This window comes from Aquarana catesbeiana, linkage group LG09 (genome assembly GCF_042186555.1).
Source record: "Aquarana catesbeiana isolate 2022-GZ linkage group LG09, ASM4218655v1, whole genome shotgun sequence".
NCBI lineage: Eukaryota > Metazoa > Chordata > Amphibia > Anura > Ranidae > Aquarana > Aquarana catesbeiana.
In genome coordinates this window covers 321257806-321283400 of record NC_133332.1, presented here as the reverse complement: position 1 = coordinate 321283400, position 25595 = coordinate 321257806, and the positions used below count along the sequence as shown (strand labels likewise).

General features: G+C 50.1%; 1 protein-coding gene across 1 annotated transcript in view; it reads right to left on the bottom strand.

The window, feature by feature from the left end:
• Positions 1 to 25595, bottom strand: part of MED12 (mediator complex subunit 12) — a gene marked incomplete in the record, with an annotated part of 77054 nt that overhangs the window by 43814 nt on the left and 7645 nt on the right. The window contains 11 exon segments of the mRNA XM_073600801.1: positions 3487 to 3716; positions 6924 to 7053; positions 9745 to 9876; positions 9962 to 10098; positions 10197 to 10320; positions 12750 to 12896; positions 13152 to 13397; positions 13651 to 13761; positions 20501 to 20673; positions 20772 to 20931; positions 21234 to 21425. Of these exon segments, the coding sequence (XP_073456902.1) occupies positions 3487 to 3716; positions 6924 to 7053; positions 9745 to 9876; positions 9962 to 10098; positions 10197 to 10320; positions 12750 to 12896; positions 13152 to 13397; positions 13651 to 13761; positions 20501 to 20673; positions 20772 to 20931; positions 21234 to 21425 (1782 nt within the window).

Sequence of the window (25595 nt, the reverse complement as noted above, 5' to 3'; positions counted from 1 at the left end):
GAGGGCAGAGATCAGATGCCCCTCCACAGAGGACGGAGATCAGATGCCCCTCCTCAGAGGACAGAGATCAGATGCCCCTCCACAGAGGGCAGAGATCAGATGCCCCTCCACAGAGGGCAGAGATCAGATGCCCCTCCACAGAGGACGGAGATCAGATGCCCCTCCACAGAGGGCAGAGATCAGATGCCCCCCCTCAGAGGGCAGAGATCAGATGCCATCTATAACCACATGCCTCTTCTCTCACCTCACACTGAGACATGGAGGAGATTTCATCATATTTACTGAGAGAGCAGAACCTGGATAGACTATAAATGAGGGACATTAAATGGAGCAGAAACAGATTGTGTGTTATAATCCAGATTCGATCCGCACCGCTCAACAGGTTAGGATGTATTAGGCTCGGGGCTGTGGGTTCCATTCTCTATAAAATTGTCTTTTTTTGAGGCCGGCGTTTGACAAATCTATCAAATATTCACTGAAAATAATCATCATCAGTTATTACTAAGTACACTGAATGTTTACACTGTATACCCTGCGTCCCCCCTACACGTATACTATATACCCTGCGCCCCCCCTACATGTATACTATATACCCTGCGCCCCCCCTACACGTATACTATATACCCTGCGCCCCCCCTACACGTATACTATACACCCTGCGCCCCCCCTACACGTATACTATATACCCTGCGCCCCCCCTACACGTATACTATATACCCTGCGCCCCCCCTACACGTATACTATACACCCTGCGCCCCCCCTACACGTATACTATATACCCTGCGCCCCCCCTACACGTATACTATATACCCTGCGCCCCCCCTACACGTATACTATATACCCTGCGCCCCCCCTACACGTATACTATATACCCTGCGCCCCCCCTACACGTATACAATATACCCTGCGCCCCCCCCACACGTATACTATATACCCTGCGCCCCCCCTACACGTATACTATATACCCTGCGCCCCCCCTACACGTATACTATATACCCTGCGCCCCCCCTACACGTATACTATATACCCTGCGCCCCCCCTACACGTATACTATACACCCTGCGCCCCCCCTACACGTATACTATACACCCTGCGCCCCCCCTACACGTATACTATACACCCTGCGCCCCCCCTACACGTATACTATATACCCTGCGCCCCCCCTACACGTATACTATATACCCTGCGCCCCCCCTACACGTATACTATATACCCTGCGCCCCCCCCTACACGTATACTATATACCCTGCGCCCCCCCTACACGTATACTATATACCCTGCGCCACCCCTACACGTATACTATATACCCTGCGCCCCCCCCTACACGTATACTATATACCCTGCGCCCCCCCCTACACGTATACTATATACCCTGCGCCCCCCCTACACGTATACTATATACCCTGCGCCTCTACACCCTCCACACGTATACCATATACCCTGTGCCTCTACACCCCCTACACACGTATACCATATACCCTGCGCCCCTACACCCTCCACATGTATACCATATACCCTGCGCCCCTACACCCTCCACACGTATACCATATACCCTGCGCCCCCCCCTACACGTATACTATATACCCTGCGCCCCCCCTACACGTATACAATATACCCTGCGCCCCCCCCACACGTATACTATATACCCTGCGCCCCCCCTACACGTATACTATATACCCTGCGCCCCCCCTACACGTATACTATATACCCTGCGCCCCCCCTACACGTATACTATATACCCTGCGCCCCCCCTACACGTATACTATACACCCTGCGCCCCCCCTACACGTATACTATACACCCTGCGCCCCCCCTACACGTATACTATACACCCTGCGCCCCCCCTACACGTATACTATATACCCTGCGCCCCCCCTACACGTATACTATATACCCTGCGCCCCCCCTACACGTATACTATATACCCTGCGCCCCCCCCTACACGTATACTATATACCCTGCGCCCCCCCTACACGTATACTATATACCCTGCGCCACCCCTACACGTATACTATATACCCTGCGCCCCCCCCTACACGTATACTATATACCCTGCGCCCCCCCCTACACGTATACTATATACCCTGCGCCCCCCCTACACGTATACTATATACCCTGCGCCTCTACACCCTCCACACGTATACCATATACCCTGTGCCTCTACACCCCCTACACACGTATACCATATACCCTGCGCCCCCCCCTACACGTATACTATATACCCTGCGCCCCCCCCTACACGTATACTATATACCCTGCGCCCCCCCTACACGTATACTATATACCCTGCGCCCCCCCTACACGTATACTATATACCCTGCGCCCCCCCTACACGTATACTATATACCCTGCGCCACCCCTACACGTATACTATATACCCTGCGCCCCCCCCTACACGTATACTATATACCCTGCGCCCCCCCTACACGTATACTATATACCCTGCGCCCCTACCCCCTCCACATGTATACCATATACCCTGTGCCTCTACACCCCCTACACACGTATACCATATACCCTGCGCCCCTACACCCTCCACATGTATACCATATACCCTGCGCCCCTACACCCCCTACACACGTATACCATATACCCTGCTGCTCCACACCCCCTACACCCTCCTCACGTATACCATATACCCTGCACCCCTACACATGTATACTATATACCCTGCGCCCCTACCCCTCCTCACGTATACCATAGACCCTGTGCCTCTACACCCCCTAAAACCCCTACACACACGTATACCATATACCCTGTCCCTCTACACCTCCCTACCCCCTCTAAACATATACCATAGACCCTGTGCCTGTACACTAGAGAGATATCTCTATCTATCTATACATACACACACACACACACACACACACACACAGGTGCCCCCCCAGGTATAGTCACTCATTTACTCCAATTCTATGGCCAACATCAACAATACCAGGCAGTAGCTGGGGCACTGCATTTCCCATGAGGACCCCCACAATACCAGAGCGGAGGGGGGGGGGTGGAATGAGGGAAACGAGGAATAAGGTCGGTGTCCCTTTAAATGCCGTTCACTAATCCGCACATATTATAGAAAACAGCAGGAAACACACAGAAAACAAAATCTGATTTCTTTAACGCACTAAAACACATATATGACCGTTCTGGTTGTTTAGGATCAGGATTTTGTGTTGTTTATTATAGTATATTTTGATATTGTGTTGAAGAAAGTGGTGTATTTGTATTCAGTAGTCTGCCGGTTATTTTAATGTGTTATTTATTCTATGTTGTATTTTATTGTATGGATGTTTTATTTGTAGTGTTAATTTTGTTATTTGGTGTTAATGGCTGTTTATTGGTCATTTTGTTGCGTTTTTGCATCTTTTTCAGTGTATTGTTGTGATCTTGTGTTGTCCGTGTCGTAACTATTTCCCAATTTCCCTTGGGGATTAGTAAAGTATTCTGTAACCTTATACATTCTCGTCAATAATACAGATTTGTACCCACCTCTAACTTAATGCTGTTATTGGTCTCCCCCTCCTTGCGGTCAGTGTCATCAGATGGGTCCTCATAAGGAGAGCGAGGTCGCGGTGCGTGGGGGTCCAGGCCTAGGTCCCCCCTCGATATCAGCGTGCACATGTACATGTTGTGTGAGAAAACATCATGGCGGATCAGTTCGCAGAATAGCAGCACCAGGTTATAGAACTCGACGCGTTCCGATTCGTTTGATGGATCCGCTGCGAGAGGAAAAAAAAAAATAAAAGAAGGTGATTGAGGAGAAAATGGACAAGATTTGTAAAAGTTATAGGGAACATCTAAAAGTGATAATCATTACGAAGCAGCACCCAGAGTAATCTTTTGTCTGGAATTTCCCCTAAAAACACCAGTGCACTCCCTGTGCCTAGGCACTGCCAACACCAGTGCACTCCCTGTGCCTAGGCACTGCCAACACCAGTGCACTCCCTGTGCCTAGGCACTGCCAACACCAGAGCACTTCCTGTGCCCAGACACTGCCAACACCAGTGCACTCCCTGTGCCTAGGCACTGCCAACACCAGAGCACTTCCTGTGCCCAGACACTGCCAACACCAGTGCACTCCCTGTGCCTAGGCACTGCCAACACCAGAGCACTTCCTGTGCCCAGGCACTGCCAACACCAGAGCACTTCCTGTGCCCAGACACTGCCAACACCAGTGCACTCCCTGTGCCCAGACACTGCCAACACCAGTGCACTCCCTGTGCCTAGGCACTGCCAACACCAGTGCACTCCCTGTGCCTAGGCACTGCCAACACCAGAGCACTTCCTGTGCCCAGGCACTGCCAACACCAGAGCACTTCCTGTGCCCAGACACTGCCAACACCAGTGCACTCCCTGTGCCTAGACACTGCCAACACCAGTGCACTCCCTGTGCCTAGACACTGCCAACACCAGTGCACTCCCTGTGCCTAGACACTGCCAACACCAGTGCACTTCCTGTGACTAGGCACTGCCAACACCAGTGCACTCCCTGTGCCTAGGCACTGCCAACACCAGTGCACTCCCTGTGCCTAGGCACTGCCAACACCAGTGCACTCCCTGTGCCTAGGCACTGCCAACACCAGTGCACTCCCTGTGCCCAGGCACTGCCAACACCAGAGCACTTCCTGTGCCCAGGCACTGCCAACACCAGTGCACTCCCTGTGCCTAGACACTGCCAACACCAGTGCACTCCCTGTGCCTAGACACTGCCAACACCAGTGCACACCCTGTGCCTAGGCACTGCCAACACCAGTGCACTCCCTGTGCCTAGGCACTGCCAACACCAGAGCACTTCCTGTGCCCAGGGCACTGCCAACACCAGTGCACTCCCTGTGCCTAGGCACTGCCAACACCAGTGCACTCCCTGTGCCTAGGCACTGCCAACACCAGTGCACTCCCTGTGCCTAGGCACTGCCAACAACAGTGCACTTCCTGTGCCTTGGCACTGCCAACACCAGAGCACTTCCTGTGCCCAGGCACATTACGAAGCAGCACCCAGAGTAATCTTTTGTCTGGAATTTCCCCTAAAAACACCAGTGCACTCCCTGTGCCTAGGCACTGCCAACACCAGTGCACTTCTTGTGCCTAGGCACTGCCAACACCAGTGCACTCCCTGTGCCTAGGCACTGCCAACACCAGTGCACTTCCTGTGCCTAGGCACTGCCAACACCAGTGCACTCCCTGTGCCTAGACACTGCCAACACCAGTGCACTTCCTGTGCCTAGGCACTGCCAACACCAGTGCACTTCCTGTGCCTAGGCACTGCCAACACCAGTGCACTTCCTGTGCCTAGGCACTGCCAACACCAGTGCACTTCCTGTGCCTAGGCACTGCCAACACCAGTGCACCTCCTGTGCCTGGGCACTGCCAACACCAGTGCACCTCCTGTGCCTGGGCACTGCCAACACCAGTGCACCTCCTGTGCCTGGGCACTCCCATTCTGTAGCCTCATAGCTGTATACCTGCGGTGTAAGGTCTCCTAAGGCCGCGTTTCTCAATTCCAGTCCTCAAGGCGCACCAACAGGTCATGTTTTCAGGTTTTCCCTCAGATGAAACGGCTGTGGTAATTCCTAAGCAGTGAAACTGATCAAATCACCTGTGCAAAATAATGCAGAGCCTGAAAACATAACCTGTTGGGGCGCCTTGAAGACTAAAAGCTAGCCTTGCCAAATCTGGAGTGCGATTTGCTGATGTCACTACTGTGCTGCTCACTGTTCTCCTTGCTGGAGGGGAAGCTGCACCTGAAGACCTGCAGTGCAAGGATCTCCCCGTTTCTGCTTCATCCATTCTGTGCTTTCTCCACCTCAGTGGGGCAGCACTGAGGAAGCAAATATCCTGCTCCACTACCAAGATGGACACCGCCAACCTGTTTTGGTGGCATGTAAGGTGCGGCGTTTCTTTCAATGCCAACAGCAACACCTCCTTTGCTATAAGCCAGTCCAGAGAGTGTTTTGGGGGTTCATGGGCATTGTGGGATTGCAGAAGAGATGTCGTACACCCCACAAATCCCTCCTCATGGATTCTGATGAATAATGAAGATTTAGCTGCCCTGTGATGACATCACATGAGAATCAGAGACGCAAATCTACCGAATGGAGACAAATAAAAAACAATGTTTGTGGGGGACAAACTCTGCACCGAGGACAGGAGGAATGGGAAATATCCGGGGTTCCTCTACAGGACAGCTTCAAAGGTGGTTTCCTAATTCTGAAATGACTTTGTAAGTATTCAAAGGGCAAGTATTCAAAGGGTAGGTATACAAAGGGTAAGTATTCAAAGGGTAGGTATACAAAGGGTAAGCATTCAAAGGGTAGGTATACAAAGGGTAAGTATTCAAAGGGTAGGTATACAAAGGGCAAGTATAAAAAGGGCAAGTATAAAAAGAGTAAGTATTCAAAGGTAAGTATACAAAGGGCAAGTATAAAAAGGGTAAGTATAAAAAGGGTAAGTATTCAAAGGTAAGTATACAAAGGGCAAGTATAAAAAGGGTAAGTATAAAAAGGGTAAGTATTCAAAGGGCAAGTATTCAAAGGTAAGTATACAAAGGGCAAGTATTCAAAGAGTAAGTATTCAAAGGTAAGTATACAAAGGGCAAGTATAAAAAGGGTAAGTATAAAAAGGGTAAGTATTCAAAGGGCAAGTATTCAAAGGTAAGTATTCAAAGGTAAGTATTCAAAGGTAAGTATTCAAAGGGCAAGTATAAAAAGGGTAAGTATAAAAAGGGTAAGTATTCAAAGGGATAAGTATAACACAGGTAAGTATACAATAGGTAAGTAAAGGACAAGTATACAATAGGTAAGTATTCAAAGGGTAAGTATACAATAGGTAAGTAAAGGGTAAGTATACAAGGGGTAAGTATACAAAAGGGTAAGTATAGAAAGGTGCAGCGGAAGCGGGTAATGTCGGTCTTCATAGGTCGTACGTACTTAATACTGGAGCCTGCGTGTCCAGAAACTGCAGGAGGACATCCTGGAAGACGGGAGGAGAGCTGAGGGCAGACAACGACCCAGAAGACACCGATCCTTTCTCATCGACCGCCTCCGACTCCCCACATCTCTGATAGAGGAAAAGGACACAGATTAACAATGTGGCCACAGAAACGGAGACAAAGGAGAAGACAGACACCATTAGTCTAGATAGAACAAGGATTCCCAACCACCGGGCCGCGCGGCTTCCCATCTACTCTGACAGCTACTACTGTCATAGCAGGCTCAGGGCTGGCCCAATGGAGCGCCCTTCACCCTCTGCCCTCACTGAAAACACCAGGGAGGGAAGCACTACTACTTTTTTTATGAATGAAAGATTCAAAATAGTTATGGCATTGGATCGGTCTTCATCTGAAGGTGAACTTCTCCTAAGGTAACCACTACTATCAATACCAATGATTTGGGGAACCATTTTCCCCCGAGGACCATTATCCCACTGACACCAATGAAATGAAGGACTCCTTTTCCTGAGGTTTACTATGCCACTGACACCAAAGATTTGGGGAGATATTCTCTTCTAAGGAGGCACTATTCCATTGACACCAATTCATTTAAGGGTTGTCCTCTGGTAGCCATGATGATCCCGACACCAGAAATTTTGGACTATTCTCCACCTGGGGCCCTCTGTCCCCAATGATTTAGGAGGCTATTCTCCCCCTGGTGCCACAGTCCAACTGGAGTTACTGTCACACTGACACCATTGATTTAAGGATATTCTCCCACTGGGACCACAGGCACCAATGACTTGGGGGGCTATTTTCTCACTGGTTACATTAGTTACATTGCAAGACAATTCTCCAACTAGGGTCAACTATAGCACTGACCCCAAAGATTTGGGGACCATTCTACCACCAAGGCCACTTCACCAATGATCTGGTGTTCTGGGTTCCCCCTGTGCCACTGACACCAATGATGGGGGGGCTATTCTCCCATTGGGGCCGCTGTCCCCGATGACTTAGGAGGGATATTTTTCCACTGCTGCCATTGTAACCAATGATTTGGGAGGCGTTTCTCTGACTGTAGCCACTATACTATGGACACCCATAATATGGGTTCTATTTTCCCACTGGGGCTACTGTCACCATTGATTTGGAAGTTACTATCCCACTGGTACCAAAGATCTGGGGGGCTATTCTCCCACGGGAGCCACTGTCACCAATGATCTGGTGTTCTGGGTTACCCCTGTGCCACTGTCACCAAGGATTGGGGGCTATACTCCCACTGGGGCCACTGACACCAATGATTTGGTGTTCTGGGTTATCCCTGTGCCACTGACACCAATGATTGGGGGCTATTCTTCCAATGGGGGGCCACTGACACCAATGATTATTGGGGGCTATTCACCCAATGGGGCCACTGACACCAATGATTGCGGGCTAGTCTCCCAATGGGGCCACTGACACCAATGATGGGGGGCTAGTCTCCCAATGGGGCCACTGACACCAATGATGGGGGGCTATTCTCCCAATGGGGCCACTGACACCAATGATGGGGGGCTATTCTCCCAATGGGGCCACTGACACCAATGATGGGGGGCTATTCTCCCAATGGGGCCACTGACACCAATGATGGGGGGCTATTCTCCCAATGGGGCCACTGACACCAATGATGGGGGGCTATTCTCCCAATGGGGCCACTGACACCAATGATGGGGGGCTATTCTCCCAATGGGGCCACTGACACCAATGATGGGGGGCTATTCTCCCAATGGGGCCACTGACACCAATGATGGGGGGCTATTCTCCCAATGGGGCCACTGACACCAATGATGGGGGGCTATTCTCCCTATGGGGCCACTGACACCAATGATGGGGGGCTATTCTCCCAATGGGGCCACTGACACCAATGATGGGGGGATATTCTCCCAATGGGGCCACTGACACCAATGATGGGGGGCTATTCTCCCAATGGGGCCACTGACACCAATGATGGGGGGATATTCTCCCAATGGGGCCACTGACACCAATGATGGGGGGCTATTCTCCCAATGGGGCCACTGTCACCAATGATCTGGTGTTCTGGGTTACCCCTGTGCCATTCTCACCAATGATTGATGGCTATACTCCCACTGGGGCCACTGACACCAATGATCTGCTGTTATGGGTTACCCCTGTGCCGCTGACACCAATGATTGGGGGCTATTCTCCCAATGGGACCACTGACACCAATGATTGGGGGCTATTCTCCCAATGGGGCCACTGACACCAATGATTTGGGGCTATTTGCCCAATGGGGCCACTGACACCAATGATGGGGGGCTTTTCTCCCAACGGGGCCACTGACATCAATGATTGGGGGCTATTTGCCCAATGGGGCCACTGACACCAATGATTTGGGGCTATTTGCCCAATGGGGCCACTGACACCAATGATGGGGGGCTTTTCTCCCAACGGGGCCACTGACATCAATGATTGGGGGCTATTTGCCCAATGGGGCCACTGACACCAATGATGGGGGGCTATTCTTCCAATGGGGCCACTGACACCAATGATGGGGGGCTATTCTCCCAATGGGGCCACTGACACCAATGATGGGGGGCTATTCTCCCAATGGGGCCACTGACACCAATGATGGGGGGCTATTCTCCCAATGGGGCCACTGACACCAATGATGGGGGGCTTTTCTCCCAACGGGGCCACTGACACCAATGATGTGGGGCTATTCTCCCAATGATGCCACTATCCTTTGGACACTTTCGGAAGAATTCACTAGCGTTAAGAACTGCTGGTGTAGAAAGACTGACTGCGCCCATAAACCCTACCTCCGCTTCGATCTCCATTTGCCTCTTCTCCAGTAACTTAGCGACCACTAATGCGCGATGGTGTCCGTATCGCTTACAACTCACAGCCCACTCACACAGGAGAGCGACCACCGCGTCATCGTCTGGGGAGATCTAGGTGAAAGGACAAGGAGGTGTCAGAAACGAAAGGCAGTAATATGAAGGAGGACACAGAAATCTGAATAAGGACTTGGCTCACCTCGTGTCCATCCTTGCCGATGCCCAGACCAAAGATCCGGTTATATAGAGAGTCCAAGTTATTACTGAAATCCGACTTCTCAAAGCTGTGACTGTCCAGAACCTCCAGAGTGTGAAGAACTCGTCCGATGGGAAAGCCTGGATGGGGACAGATGGAATACATTGATAGCATAAAACCAGCAATGCGAGTGTAGACAAGGAACAGACCTCAGGACATATAGAGTGTGTGTGATTACCGGCTGTGGCTTCCTGACATTTATCGAAGGACCATCGGACCTCCACGGCACGGCCTCGCTCCTTTATCTGCTGCTCCATCTCCCGCAGTTTCCTTCTCACCTGTGAAATGTGCGATCGCCGAGTCTGAGAGCAAATTCCACAGCAAGTTCCTCTAGCAGGTCACGTAAAAATCTGATATCCCTCTTATTGCTGATCATTATATTGCCCCCAAAAACACCATCACCACCCCCCTAGAAATAATACCCCCCCTCCTTTCCTCCTCTTATCCACCCTTTTCCTCATATCTCACCTACTTCATATTAAATATCAAGGTTCCAGACAGGGGCGGACTGACCACTGAGCCACTCGGGCACTGCCCGAGGGCCCTGAGCCACTAGGGGGCCCCATCAGGGTTGCCAGCCTCAGTAAAACCAGAGATAGTATGTATAAATCTGTGTTTTTTTTTACATCTGTCTGTGTATACATGTATGTGTATACTGTGTGATTGTATACTGTGTGTGTGAGCACTGTGTGGCTCCATAATCTCTGATTGCCTGGGGGCCCCATAATCTCCTATTGCCCGGGGGCCCCATGAGTTATCAGTCCGCCCCTGGTTCCAGAACGGGATGTCTAACAAACTCATACAGGTGTGATGGTCAGGTCTTCAGACTTGGTCCCAAAGTGTATACATTATTCAGATTTTGTTTTCATTTGTAATATATGGATATATAATAAAACAATCGTGCTCAAATAGTACATGCCATTGTACATCAATAGTCCATAAAGTGAAAGACGCAAAAAAATAAAAAAAAAAAGTTGATAAAAACCAAAAAGCAGTGAACCCCCATGATGGAAATAAGAGTCTTCAAGAAAGCCCGGTGACACCCTTCACTCTCATGCTCTGCTTACCGGAAAGAGAGTGACCCCCTGATAAGAGGGGTGAAGAGCGGCTCCTTCAAAACCAATCCGGCATCTCTCAGGTAGGAGGGTCTCTTTCAGAGCGGCAACCAAAAAAGCTCCAGCACCCAGGCAGCGGAAATAAAGGCTTACACACCCGCCCCAGAGCGGTACCAAGCCAAATATAAAAAGAAAGCACCCCAGTAGTGTGATATTGCTAAAACGGATATTTCTTTATTAACCAATAAAAATTAGAGGTCGACTGATATTTGGCCTTTAAGAAATCGGCCGATTATTATGTAAATTAGGTCGATTAACACTGACCACACCGTGCCTGTTCCTCCTCCCTTCCTCACACTCCATTGGCAGAGCAGAGCGGCGCTTGACGCTTACCAGAGCCGCTGAGTGTGTGAAACTGACACATGTAACTGGATGCAGAGAGAGACCAGCTGTCAAAATTCAGCGGTGATGTCGGGGGTGGGCGGGACCCAGCAGCTATCAAACACCAGCCAATGGGATGGGATCTGGGCGGGCCGCTACATGTAAGTGGCCCTGCCCCTTTCTAAAGCAGCCCAATCATTGGCTGGTGTTTGATAGCTGCTGGGTCCCGCCTACCACCGACATCACCGCTGAATTTTGACAGCTGGTCTCTCTCTGCATTCAGTTACATTACATGTCAGTTTCACACACAATTACACCATATTGGCTGAGTGTGAAACCTGCCAGTGCCAATCAGTGCCAACTACCACTCAGTGCATCCAATCAGTGCCACCTGTCAGTGCCAATCAGTGCCGCCTAATATCAGTGCCAGCCAATGCCACCTATCAGTGCCAGTGTTTCTAATCAGTGCCACTTAGTGTCGCCAATCAGTGCCAGCGCTTCCAATCAGTGTACTGTAGTGTGCTCTATTGAAGACATCAAGTGTGTGGTAGAGTGACAGGAACAAGCATGGGGGAGTGGAGTGGGAGCGGATGAGTTTATGAGATGAAGGGGGAAAAAAAAAAAAAAGAAAAAAATATAGGCATCGGCCAGAGAAAAACCCATATCTGTCGAACTTCAAATAAAAATGCACTCACATGTCTTCAAAGCATAAGTACGGCGTAACGAACACAGCAGATTGGGCATGTCCAACAGCAAGGATGCCCAATATGCTGCGCATGTGTGGTGGTGTATGTACACAGCTCCACCCTATGCGTTTCGTCCCATCTGATGTCATCAGGGGCGCACACACACACACACACCACGCTCCTTATAATGGACATCAACCCAGGAAGGATCCCTGCAATTGGCTGGACACATTCCCAATGCAGACAGAGGAGTTCAACCCTCCACTCACCTCCCTTATTTGCTTCTTTCACTTTATAGACTATCGATGTACAATTGCATGTACTATTTAAGAACAAGAGAGTTGCACTATTTTATTACGTATTAAATGTTTGGTCACTGTGCACAGCAGCTACAATTCTTTACCCTAGCGCAGGTTTACACCAATTTTTGCAATATATTGATATCACTGTATGCCTGAAATTTCACTATTCCATAGAATAACTGGTTAACATCTCTCAAATTTCTTTTCGGAATGTGAATAGTACAGACCTATATGGATAGCTCAAAACTCCAGTCAAGAAGTCCTTATAATAATAATAATAAATATGCATTCTGCTAATGGCACCGACCTGCTGTGTGAAGGTAGAATTACCCCCCGGCATAGGTAAACTGGAGGGAGCGATGGGAAGATGGTCCAGGGGTGATCCCGTCTTAATTCGGTTATCAGTCAATGAGTAATGCCAGACGAGAGCGCTGGGGCAGCACAGGACAATGCTCTGCCAAAAGAAAGGAAAAAGAATATCATCAAATACTATACAAGCTGTACACTCACTACTTTACATTGTAGACAAGTGTCATTTCTTCAGTGTTGTCACATGAAAAGAGAGAAGAAAAGATTTACACAAATGTCACTGAGGGGTGTACTTACTTTTGTGAGATGCTGAAACTACATGTAATAAAACACAGTAATACTGAAATGGAGAACTACACAACATAAGAATCCACTGACAAGCCAGACACACAGGAGTTACCTGCAGCATACAGCTCAACCCATAGGCAAGCGGCCGGTGCTGAGGGCACTGCAGAAGATCACAGAAGGGCGAGGACGGGGCAGATCCTGAGGGAGTAGGAGGTGCGGGTGTAGGGGGCAGCGCTGTGCCGGTCTGCGCTGCCAGGAGGTGACCCCCGCTGCCTTCCAGTTGCTGCGCCAGGCGCCTCGTGCAGAAGTAGGCCAGGCGGCGGGACAGGTAAGCGGACTGGACCAAGGAGCTGGAATACTGTGCGGAAAAAAAAAAAAAAACCACAAAGAAATGAGAGACATGCCTGGCTCAGATTTACCCCGGCGGGCCCAGATTTACCCCGGCGGGCTCACATTTACCCCGGCGGGCTCACATTTACCCCGGCGGGCTCACATTTACCCCGGCGGGCTCACATTTACCCCGGCGGGCTCACATTTACCCCGGCGGGCTCACATTTACCCCGGCAGGCTCACATTTACCCCAGCAGGCTCAGATTCCTCATTCTACTTACCCGGAGGAGGAGGGGGAACAGCAGCTTTAAAAGTTCATCTTCCCCGGGCCGAATCTTCTCGAAACATTCCAGAACCCAGGTCAGGAACTCGTGTCGTTCCAACATACCATCCTGGAAGAGAAGAAGAGACGCTTATTATTATTATTATAAAGGATTTATATATTATTATTATACATGATTTATATTATTATTATACAGGATTTATATATTATTATTATACATGATTTATATATTATTATTATACAGGATTTATATTTAGTATTATTATACAGGATTTATATATATTATTATTATACAGGATTTATATATTATTATTATTATACAGGATTTATATATTATTATTATACATGATTTATATATTATTATTATACAGGATTTATATTTAGTATTATTATACAGGATTTATATATATTATTATTATACAGGATTTATATATTATTATTATTATTATTATTATACAGGATTTATATATTATTATTATACAGGATTTATGTGGCGCCAACAGTTTACGCATCGCTTTACAACATGAGGGCAGACAGTACACTTACAATAGAAATCAATACAGGAGGGATCAGAGGACCCGGCTTATATTGTTATCACTACACAACTCTTATAAATTATGGGGCATGTGTGTGCAGACCGGGAAATATTCCAGGCGGCCGGTAATTCAATCATTTTAAAGACGAATTTACCTACCTAAATTATTTTTATGGCCATTTAGTTTTCATTTGATTTACTTTTTCAATAATATCTTCCTCTGTTTCTTTAAAATTACACACCAATATACAAAAAAGAAAAAAAAAATTTTTTTAACCCTTTTGCTTACCGGGCACTTAAACCCCCCCCCCCCCCGAACATTTCTCAGCTTTCAGCGCTGTCGCACTTTGAATGACAATTACGCGGTCACAAACTACATTTTTATCTTTTTTTCCCACACAAATTGAGCTTTCTTTTGCTGGTATTTATTCACCACTTGGGTTTTTATTTTTTTGCTAAACAACAAAAAAAAAAAACGAAATTGTTGAAAAGAAAAAAAAAAACATGTTTCATAGTTTGTTATAAAATTTTGCAAACTGGTCATTTTTCTCCTTCATTGATATTTGCTGATGAGGCGGCACTGATAAGACGTCACTAATGTGCCCTGATGGGTGGTACCGATGGGCAGCACTGGTGATGAGGCACTAACTGACATTTATAGATGGCACCGTGGGCACTGGTAGGTGGCACTGGTGAGCACAGAAGCCTCTGCAGAGGGTCTCCACAATCGGGACTGATGTCCCTCTCACAGCCGCCGGTGATTGGTTTTTTTTTTTAAAAATAGCCGCTTACCAGCTCTGTTTACGTCACATGATCAGCTGTAATTGGCTGACAGCTGATCACATGGTAAGGGGCCAGGATCGCCCGCTTACTCCGATCTGTGATCAGCCGAGTCTCATAAGACTTTCTGATCACAGAGCGCACCGCACCCTGCAGGGGGCGCGCAGGCTGTTCGAGCACGGGATGACGTCCCTCCAGCAAATTAGATTAGGGCTGCAGCAGTCTTTCGGCTATAGCGCGTAAAAAAAAAAAAAAAAAAAAAAAAAAGGAGGTCAATGTTATTTGGGTACAACGTGGCACGACCGCGCAATTGTCAGTTAAAGCGACGCAGTGCCGTATCGCAAAAAAAAATGGCCTGGTCATTAAAGCGGAGTTCCACCCAAAAGTGGAACTTCCGCTCATTTGTCTGCTCTCCCCCTCCGGTGCTACAATTGGCACCCTTCGGGGGGGGGGCGGGACGACAGGATACCTGTCTTTATCCTCTTCCCACTTCCGGGAGTCCAGGCAACGGCCGGTGACATCACCGCGGAGCTCCCTCCTCCTCTCCCTGTCGGCGGGCCAGTAGGAGAGAGGAGCGGGGCATCGCGCATGCGCAATAGGGTTCCCGGTGTGAAGCCGTAAGGCTGCACTGCTGGGTACCCTCACCCGCAATGGCAGCGGCAGCGCCCGACAGCTGATGGAAACATCGGCTGCGGTGCCAACATCGCTGGACTCCAGGACAGGTAAGTGTCCGATTGTTAAAAGCCATCAGCTGCAGTACATGTGCAGTATGTGTATAATATGTGTAGCCGCTGGCTTTTAATTTTTTTTTTTTTTTGGGCGGAATAACACTTTAAGGGGGAAAATCTTCCGGTCTGTAAGTGGTTAAAACATAAAAGAGGACTTATACTTACCTTACCCCCCTTGCCTCTCTGGCAGCTCCCCTCACCTCTTTGATGCCCCAAGTTGTGGGCGGGTCATCAGCACCCTCACCTACAACGCAGGGCTGATGGTTCTGCATTGTATATGATTGTCAGGGTGCAACCAACAGATGCAGCATTGAAGAAAATCAGCTTCCAGAGAGAGGAGGAAGCCTGCAGGAGCCAGGGATAAGGTATGGACTGTATAAAGGTATGGACTGTATGCAGGGCTGTGTTTTGGCCTAGGCCGACAAGGCCTAGGCCTAGGGTGGCACTTTGCGGGGGGGCGGCAAAATAGGCCGCCCCCCTGCATGAGAGAAAGTCCCCCCACCCGTCTGACTGATTCCCGGCTCCCGCTGCCGGTTCCCGCTGCCGCCTCCCGCACACTTGCAGCCCACGGCGGCCGGCTTTCTGTGGCGGCGCCGCGGTGTATGGGCGTGCTTGGCAGAGGGTGGGGGCATGTATCTCTACTATCCCCCTACTCTCTGACAAGCACGCCCATACACCGCGGCGCCGCTACAGAAAGCCGGCCGCCGTGGGCTGCAAGTGTGCGGGAGGCGGCAGCGGGAGCCGGGAATCAGTCAGACGGGTGGGGGGACTTTCTCTCATGCGGGGGGGCGGCGTGTGTCACTCGCGCCCCCCATATGCAACAGGTGACAGGTGGAGCCTTAAGCTCCACCTACCCTCCCCTGCACTGCTTTCCTGCAGTGAATCTTCTCCTCGGCCCTGGGGCTGTGAAGTCAGGAGGAGAGAGAGGAGCACGAGGGAAACCCCCAGGACAGCAGGTACAGTGATTTAATAAAGTATATCAATGTTATGGGCACTGGCAGCGTTCGATGGGCACAGTGGCAGCGTTCGATGGGCACAGTGGCAGCGTTCGATGGGCACAGTGGCAGCGTTCGATGGGCACAGTGGCAGCGTTCGATGGGCACAGTGGCAGCGTTCGATGGGCACAGTGGCTGCGTTCGATGGGCACAGTGGCTGCGTTTGATGGGGCACAGTGGCTGCGTTTGATGGGGCACAGTGGCTGCGTTTGATGGGGCACAGTGGCTGCGTTTGATGGGGCACAGTGGCTGCGTTCGATGGGCACAGTGGCTGCGTTTGATGGGCACAGTGGCTGCGTTTGATGGGCACAGTGGCTGCGTTTGATGGCACAATGGCTGCGTTTGATGGGGCACAGTGGCTGCGTTTGATGGGGCACAGTGGCTGCGTTTGATGGGGCACAGTGGCTGCGTTTGATGGGGCACAGTGGCTGCGTTTGATGGGGCACAGTGGCTGCAATTGATGGGCACAGTGGCTGCGTTTGAATGAATGAATGAATGAATGATTTGTAAAGCGCTGCAATTGCGAACTGAATCGCCTCAAGGCGCTAGATGTATTCTCTGTAGCCAGCTTCTAGAAAAGGAAGGTCTTTAGTTTTTTCCTGAAGGCCTGGTGGTTTTCTTCCATGCGGAGGTTGGTTGGGAGAGCATTCCATAGTCGAGGTCCTTGGACTGCGAATCTTCGTTCTCCCCTTGCTTTGTAGCGGTATTTGGGAATGATGAGGAGGTTTTGGTTAGCTGATCGAAGACTGCGATTCGGTGTGTAGTGTTTTATTTTTTCCCGGAGATATTGCGGAGCGTTTCCTTGTATGCATTTGTGGGTGAGGCAGAGGGTCTTGAATATGATCCGATTCTTCACAGTTAGCCAATGTAGGCTTTTTAGGGATGGGGAGATGGATTCCCAGGGCTTTTTTCCTGTTAACAGTCTTGCCGCCGTATTTTGGATGAGTTGCAAGCGCGCAAGCTGATATTGGGGTAGACCTACGTAGAGGGAATTTGCGTAGTCGAGTCGGGAATTGATGATTGTTCCCACAACTGCCGCTTTGTCTTCTTCTGGGATGAAGGGGATGAGTCTGCGAAGCAGGCGGAGGAGGTGGTGGGATCCGCTCACCACCGATCCTATTTGTGCATCCATTGTCATTCCTGAGTCAAAGATGACTCCGAGACTCTTGACTTTGGTGCTGGGGGAGATGGTCTGTCCGAGGATGGAGGGTGGTGTCCACGGAGTCTTAATTTTGGAATTTTTGTTGGCTTGCAGGAGAAGAAGTTCTGTTTTTGATCCGTTGAGTTTGAGGGAGCTAGTGGTCATCCAGTCATTGATTAAAGTGAGGCATTTCTGTAGTTGCTGATGATGATCTTTTTGTCCATTAATGCGAAGGTAGAGTTGGGTGTCGTCTGCGTATGAGTGGAAGCAGAGGTCCGTTTTCCTGATGATATAGAGAAGCGGGCGGATGTAGATGTTAAATAGCACTGGTGACAAGGGTGAGCCCTGAGGGACTCCACAGGAGACTGCCCGAGATTCCGAGGTGAATGTTCCTAGTTTCACTGTCTGAGAGCGATTCTCTAAGAAGGATGTAAACCATTTTAGGGCAGAATCTGTAGCTCCTGCAACTTCTGAGAGGCGGACAAGTAAAGTATTGTGGTCCACTGTATCGAATGCTGCGCTGAGGTCTAACAGTACCAGGAGACTCGGTTCTCCCTCATCTGCTGCTTCGAGGGCGTCGTCCCATATTTTGAGAAGTGCTGTTTCTGTGCCATGGCCTGGGCGGAAGCCTGATTGCAGAGGGTCCAGGAGGTGGTGTGTCTCCAGGTGGTGTTGTAGCTGTTGTACTACTGCTTTCTCTATAATCTTGGAGATGGTGTTGAGGCTTGTTATTGGTCTGCGGCAGTTAGGGTCCTTGGGGTCGAGATTAGGTTTCTTTAGCAGGGGTTTGACGATGCCTTGCTTGAGGGAGGTTGGCACAGTCCCTTCTTTGAATGATTGATTTATGAGATGTGTTAGGGTGGGGGCCAGGATGTCGGAACATTCTTTGAACAATTTGGTGGGGATGATGTCGTTCGGTGATGTGCTGTCGCGAAGGCTTCCGATGATGTTTTTAGTCGTGTCCGTAGTGATTGGGGACAAAAAGAACTTCGGTGGTTGAGTGATGTTCGTGTCGATATGCTCTTTTTGCATTGGTTGGGTGAGGTTGGTTGTTATTTTCTCATTGTGTTTGAGGGCACAATGGCTATGTTTGATGGCACAATGGCTACGTTTGATGGGGCACAGTGGCGCACAGTGGCTGCGTTTGATGGGGCACAGTGGCTGCGTTTGATGGGCACAGTGGCTGCATTTGATGGGGCACAGTGGCTGCGTTTGATGGCACAGTGGCTGCGTTTGATGGGCACAGTGGCTGCGTTTGATGGGCACAGTGACTGCGTTTGATGGGCACAGTGACTGCGTTTGATGGGCACAGTGACTGCGTTTGATGGGCACAGTGAGACCCCCCCCGTGATAGCATTAAAACTCAGCAGCTAAAAATACTGTAGCTGCTGACGTTTAATATTAGGACACTTACCTGTCCCAGGGTCCAGCGATGTCGACACCTCAGCCAATTTTCGGATTGGCTCTCGGGTTTTGCCACTATCATTCATGGTAAGGGAAACCGACCGGTTCCCTACTGCACATGTGCGAAGCGCGTTGCACTTTCTGAATGGCCCAGCGGAGGAAGGAGGAGGGGGGCAAACTTCAGAGGGGACAGCGCAGTCTCCCGGAAGTGGGGAAGGGTACCTGTCAGAAACAGGTACCCGTTCCCCCCTGAAAGGTGCCAAATGAGCCTAAAGAGGAAGGGGTGTTGTTTACAGATGATAGGGTGGGTCTTAAACAGGAAGGGGTGTGGCCTCGGCAGGATGGGGTGGGTCGTATTTAAATTAGGGGGGTGCATGCGTTTAGTCAGGCCTAGGGCAGCACAAAACCTAAATACACCACTGACTGTATAAAGGTATGGACTGTATAAGGGATGGACTGTATACGGGATGGACTGTATACGGGATGGACTGTATACGGGATGGACTGTATACGGGATGGACTGTATACGGGATGGACTGTATACGGGATGGACTGTATACGGGATGGACTGTATACGGGATGGACTGTATACGGAATGGACTGTATACGGAATGGACTGTATACGGGATGGACTGTATACGGGATGGACTGTATACGGGATGGACTGTATACGGGATGGCCGGGATGGACTGTATACGGGATGGACTGTATACGGGATGGACTGTATACGGGATGGACTGTATACGGGATGGACTGTATACGGGATGGACTGTATAAGGGATGGCCGGTATAAGGGATGGCCGGCATGGACTGTATACGGCATGGACTGTATACGGCATGGACTGTATACGGCATGGACTGTACACGGCATGGACTGTACACGGCATGGACTGTACACGGCATGGACTGTACATGGCATGGACTGTACACGGTATGGACTGTACACGGTATGGACTGCATATCTGCTGTTTAGATTTCTCCTGGACATAAAATAAAGCTGGTAACCTTTACATCAGGGGTAGCAACCTCGGCGTCCCCAGCTGTTTTGAAACTACAAATCCCATCATGCCTCTGCCCGTCAGGGTCTTGCAATGTCTCATGGGAGTTGTAGTTTCAAAACAGTTGGAGGGCCGAGGTTGTCTACCCCCCTGCCGTACATGGTGGGGGAGGCACTTTTCGATTTATAACTGGAGCTTTCATTTTGGATCCTGCAAGAGGCAGCCAACCATGGAAATACATCTAGAAGTAGACACAGGAGCCCTCACCTGGAACATGAACATGGCCAGCTTCTCGTTGTACTCCCACTGCTTCAGTGCCACTTCCACCTCCGGGGGAGTCGGTCCGGGTGGGGGGCCGCAGCCCCCCGTGGCCTGCCGGTAATACTCCGCGATCTTCTGCAGCTGCTCCCACAGGTAGCGGGTGATAATCTGTGTCCACTCTGTAAGAGGCGGGAGGTGACATCGACAGGTAAGTAACACCACCGACACACCCACACTGCGCTGAGAGTGCGGCAGTACATCGATCGTCCAATATTACCTATGATGGGGTCCATCACGTGCCTCTTCTTCATTTTGGTTTCTGTAATGGCAGCATAATACGCACAAGTCATCTTCACCAGCCAGGCCGCCCGCATGACCGGAACAGAATACCGAGCCAGGTAACCAAATACCTCCTCCTTCTTCCCGAAAATAGGGACCTGTCCATCCAAGGAGAAAAAAAAAAAAATGCTTAGAAACAGGACACGCCCCTAAGTTACAGCTCAAGTTTAACTTCATAGCATTTCTGTGTGTTGGATGCTTGTGCCCCCCTCTGGGCGCTGTGGTTCCATCCGCTGCCCCCCCCCCCCCCATGTCACTACTGTGTAAAACAAATGTTAATGCCTAAACACAATTTTGCAACTTTGACTCGTGTTAGTAAAACTGTACAAATCATCACAATCACCTTGTGCCTGCAGTGTGGATTATACCGCGGTTTTTCCAGGACACATTGGGCACTTACCTTCTTGGCGAGGTGGGTGAGAGGTTTGGTCCCCGCCAGATCCGTGAACCAGTTGTGTATGGAGTTCTGGGATCGCGGCGTCACCAGCCAGAAGTTATCCTTCTGGTTGACCTGAGGTTTCCTCCGGCCGGTGTCCGGCAGAGTGTTGCACCGCAGCTTCTCCGCCATGATGTTACTGAAGTTGGAGCTGATCTACAAAAGACAAAAAAAAGAAAAGAACAACGTCACAATCTCTGTACAGAGAAAAGGCGACAGCTCAGTCACGGGTCACAGGGAGCAAGAGAGAGAAATCAAACACAGGAGGAGATAAAAGTGGCTGATTAGGAAGACAATGCTCCACTCCCCTCCCCCTCCCCTTACCTATCCCGCATTGTCTGTCTAATAAAAAAGAAAAGAAAAAAAAGGGGGGAGCAGCATAAAAATGGATTTTTAAAACAGCTTACCTGTAAAATCCTTTTCTTTATCGTACATCACGGGACACAGAGCACCATAATAATGACTATCTGGGTTTATATGCTACCTTCAGGTTTATTGGACACTGGCAACCAATAGTAAGAAGGTTCCTCCCATATAACCCCTCCCACACAGGAAGTACCTTAAGTTTTGTAGCAAACAATGAAGATCCCAGAAAAGACGGGAGGGACCTCTGTGTCCCGTGATGTACCGTATATACTGGAGTATAAGCCGAGTATAATAATGCCCCCCTCGGCTTATACTAGAGTCAAGCACTTTTCCGCAGCAGAGAATGACATTTTCCGAACTGACGTTGGGGTCCCTTATCTCGGGGCCACTTGGTGCTAGGAACCCCAAATTTGGTGTGCAAACCCAGCGGAACTAGCACTACAACATATCCAAAGTTGGGGTTCCTAGCAACAAGTGGCCCCGACATACGGGGACCCAAAGTCTGTTCGTAAAATGTCAAGCACTTTTCTGCAGCAGAGAATGACATTTTCCGAACCAAATTTGGGGCCCCGTATCCTGGATACGGTATCTCAGGGCCACTTGGTGCTAGGAACCCCAGCTTTGTGGTAGTGCTAGATCCACTGGGTTTGCACACCAAATTTGGGGTTCCTAGCACCAAGTGGCTCCGAGATACGGGGCCCCAAAGTCGGTTTGGAAAACGTCATTCTCTGCTGCAGAAGTGCTTGACATTTTCCGAACCAACGTTGGGGTCACCTATCTCGGGGCCATTTGGTGCTAGGAACCCCAGCTTTGGATATGTGGTAGTGCTAGGTTTGCAAACCAAATTTGGGGTTTCTAGCACCAACTGGCCCCGATATACGGGGCCCCAAAGTCGGTTCGGAAAATGTCATTCTCTGCTGCAGAAAAGTGCTTGACTCGAGTATAAGCGGGGCCCCAAAGTCAGTCAACTGTGTCCATCTGCAGCAATGTTATTTCGGGGCCCTTTGGGTCCAGAGACCCTAAATTTTGGCTGCAGCTAGGTGTGCAAACCCAGTGGAACTAGCACTGCAACATATCCAAAGTTGGGGTCCTAGCACCAAGTGGCCCTGAGATACGGGGCCCCAAAGTCGGTTCGGAAAATGTCATTCTCTGCTGCAGAAAAGTACTTGACATTTTCCAAACCGAATTTGGGGCCCCGTATCTCGGGGCCACTTGGTGCTACGAACCCCAACTTTGGATATGTGGTAGTGCTAGGTGCACTGGGTTTTCACACCAAATTTGGGGTTCCTAGCACCAAGTGGCCTCGAGATACGGGGCCCCAAATTCGGTCTACTGTGTCCACCTGCAGCAATGTCATTTCAGGACCCTTTGGGTCCAGAGACCCCAAATTTTGGTTGCAGCTAGGGGGGCATCTAGGAACCCTTAACTACAAAGTTTGAAGTTGGGGGGACCTATGGCTGCAAATGGGCATTGTTGACCCTCTTTTTCCACTTACAGTAGCTGCGCATTTCTCACCCTAGGCTTATACTCGAGTCAATACGTTTTCCCAGTTTTTTTGTGGTAAAATTAGGTGCCTCGGCTTATACTCGAGTATATACGGTATGTTCTGAAAAAATTGAATAAAAATCACTGAAACGTAAAAATCCTTGAAACGTAAAAATCCATTTTTCTTTATCGTACATCACGGGACACAGAAGGACTATAATAATGACTATCTGGGATGTCCTAAAGCAATGCATTTGAGGGGAGGGAGACACAGTATTCCTAGACCCCCATCCAGGCCTAGGACCTATAAAGCTGCCTGCAGCACGCTGCGGCCAAAAACAGTCTCCTTTTGAGATCTAAGATCCAGCTGGTAAAACCTGGTGAACGTTATGAACCGAAGACCAAGCGGCCGCTTTGCAAACCTGAGCCATAGACACCCGTTGGCGCACTGCCCATTACGCACTAGCCCCTCTAGTGGAGTGAGCTTTCAGATAACGAGGTGGAACCTTGTGTTATAACCCATAAGCCTGGATAATGACCTGGCGAATCCACCTAGAGATAGTTGAACTTAGTCGCTGCCTGTAGCTTCTTAGGACCCTCCGGCAGGACAAAAAGGGAGTCAGTTCTCCGAAACGGAGCCGACATCCCCAAAGTAAACCTTGATCACTTTCACTATCGCGTTTCCCCGAAAGTAAAACCTACCCCGAAAATAAGACCTACCCAGATTTTCAAAGAGGGCTGCAGTATAAGCCCTACCCCGAAAATAAGCCCTAGTTTAGGCTGGTTGTAGGCTGCTGGAGTCCTCACCCTTCCTCCAGCTGGCAGCGGCGGAATTCAGCCCTCCCCCTCTGCAAGGCCCAGAGCGGGTAGAAGAACTCAGGCAGGTCACGGAAGTGCCGAGCCGCGCTCAGCTGGTCCCCGCTGCCCTCCTCTTCTGCCAGCTGTTATCGGGGGATCTGGGGCCCCCCTCCCTCTGCAAAGCTCGGAGCGGGTAAGAGAAGTGCCGAGCCACGCTCAGCTGATCCCCGCTGCCCTCCTCTTCTGCCAGCTGTCATCGGGGGATCTCGGGCCCCCCTCCCTCTGCAAAGCTCGTAGCGGGTAAGAGAAGTGCCAGGCCACGCTCAGCTGATCCTCGCTGCCCTCCTCTTCTGCCAGCTGTTATCGGGGGATCTGGGGCCCCCCTCCCTCTGCAAAGCTCAGAGCGGGTAAGAGAAGTGCCGAGCCACGCTCAGCTGGTCCCCGCTGCCCTCCTCTTCTGCCAGCTGTCATCGGGGGATCTCGGGCCCCCCTCCCTCTGCAAAGCTCAGAGCGGGTAAGAGAAGTGCCGAGCCACGCTCAGCTGATCCTCGCTGCCCTCCTCTTCTGCCAGCTGTTATGGGGGCATCTTGGGCCCCCCGTCCCTCTGCAGTGCTTGTGCCAGGGAAGAACAATCTGGTGGGTCATGGAAGCGCCGAGCGGCGCTGTGGGAAGGTACGTGACACGGTTAGAGTGCAGAGACACATACCCTTTGCATTATATTCTGCTGTGGTGGCGAGGTTTCTGGCAGTTTGCAAGCACTTTTACGCTGTGCACACCGGGGATTAAATTGCAAGCCCTACCCCGAAAATAAGCCCTAGTGCGTTTTTGGTTGCAAAAATTAATATAAGACCCGGGCTTATTTTCGGGGGAAACGCGGTACATCCAGCGAGTGAAGCGACCTTTCTTCCCTGGACTTAGGGTTTGGAAGAAAAGGAAGGCAAAATGATATCCTGATTCAAATGAAAATTGGAAACCACCTTAGGCAAAAAATCCGGACGGGGGGGGGGCCATGACCACTTTTGTCAGTCAAATCAAAAAAGGTTCTTCACAAGAAAGGGCGGCCGACTCCGACACCCTTCTAGCCGAGGTTATGGCCACCAAAAAAAGACCAATTTCCTAGTCAATAGGATAAAAGGAATACGCTTAATAGGTTCAAAAGGTTGACTCTGTAGGGCTGATAGTACCAAGTCCAGGTCCCAGGGGCAGAAGGGTGGTTTAACCGGGTGCCTCAAGTGCTTTACCCCCCTTCACAAAAGGTTTGCACTAAAGAATGGGATGCAATTGGTCTCTGGAAAAAAAAAACGATAAGGCCGAAATTTGTCCCTTAATGGTCCCTAAAGCCAGGTTTAAATCAACTCCTGCTTGAAGGAAGGCAAGGACCCTCCCAGTCGTATACCTGCGAGGGTGCCATCTTCTCCCCTCGCACCAGGGAATGTACGACTTCCAGACCCTATAGTAAATACTTCTAGAGACCGGTTTCCTAGCATTTATCAGAGTAGACAAGACCTGTCAGGGTGATCCTAGTTAGAAAATCACCTGCTCCAATAATGGATGCAAAGGGAACGCCCGGGAACCTTGGCTGAGGTCGCAAGGATCCTAAAGTGGAACAGGAGAGACCAGGTTCCTGAACCGGGGGGGGGGGGGGTGACTTAAACCCAGCTCTTACCATTTCAGCTG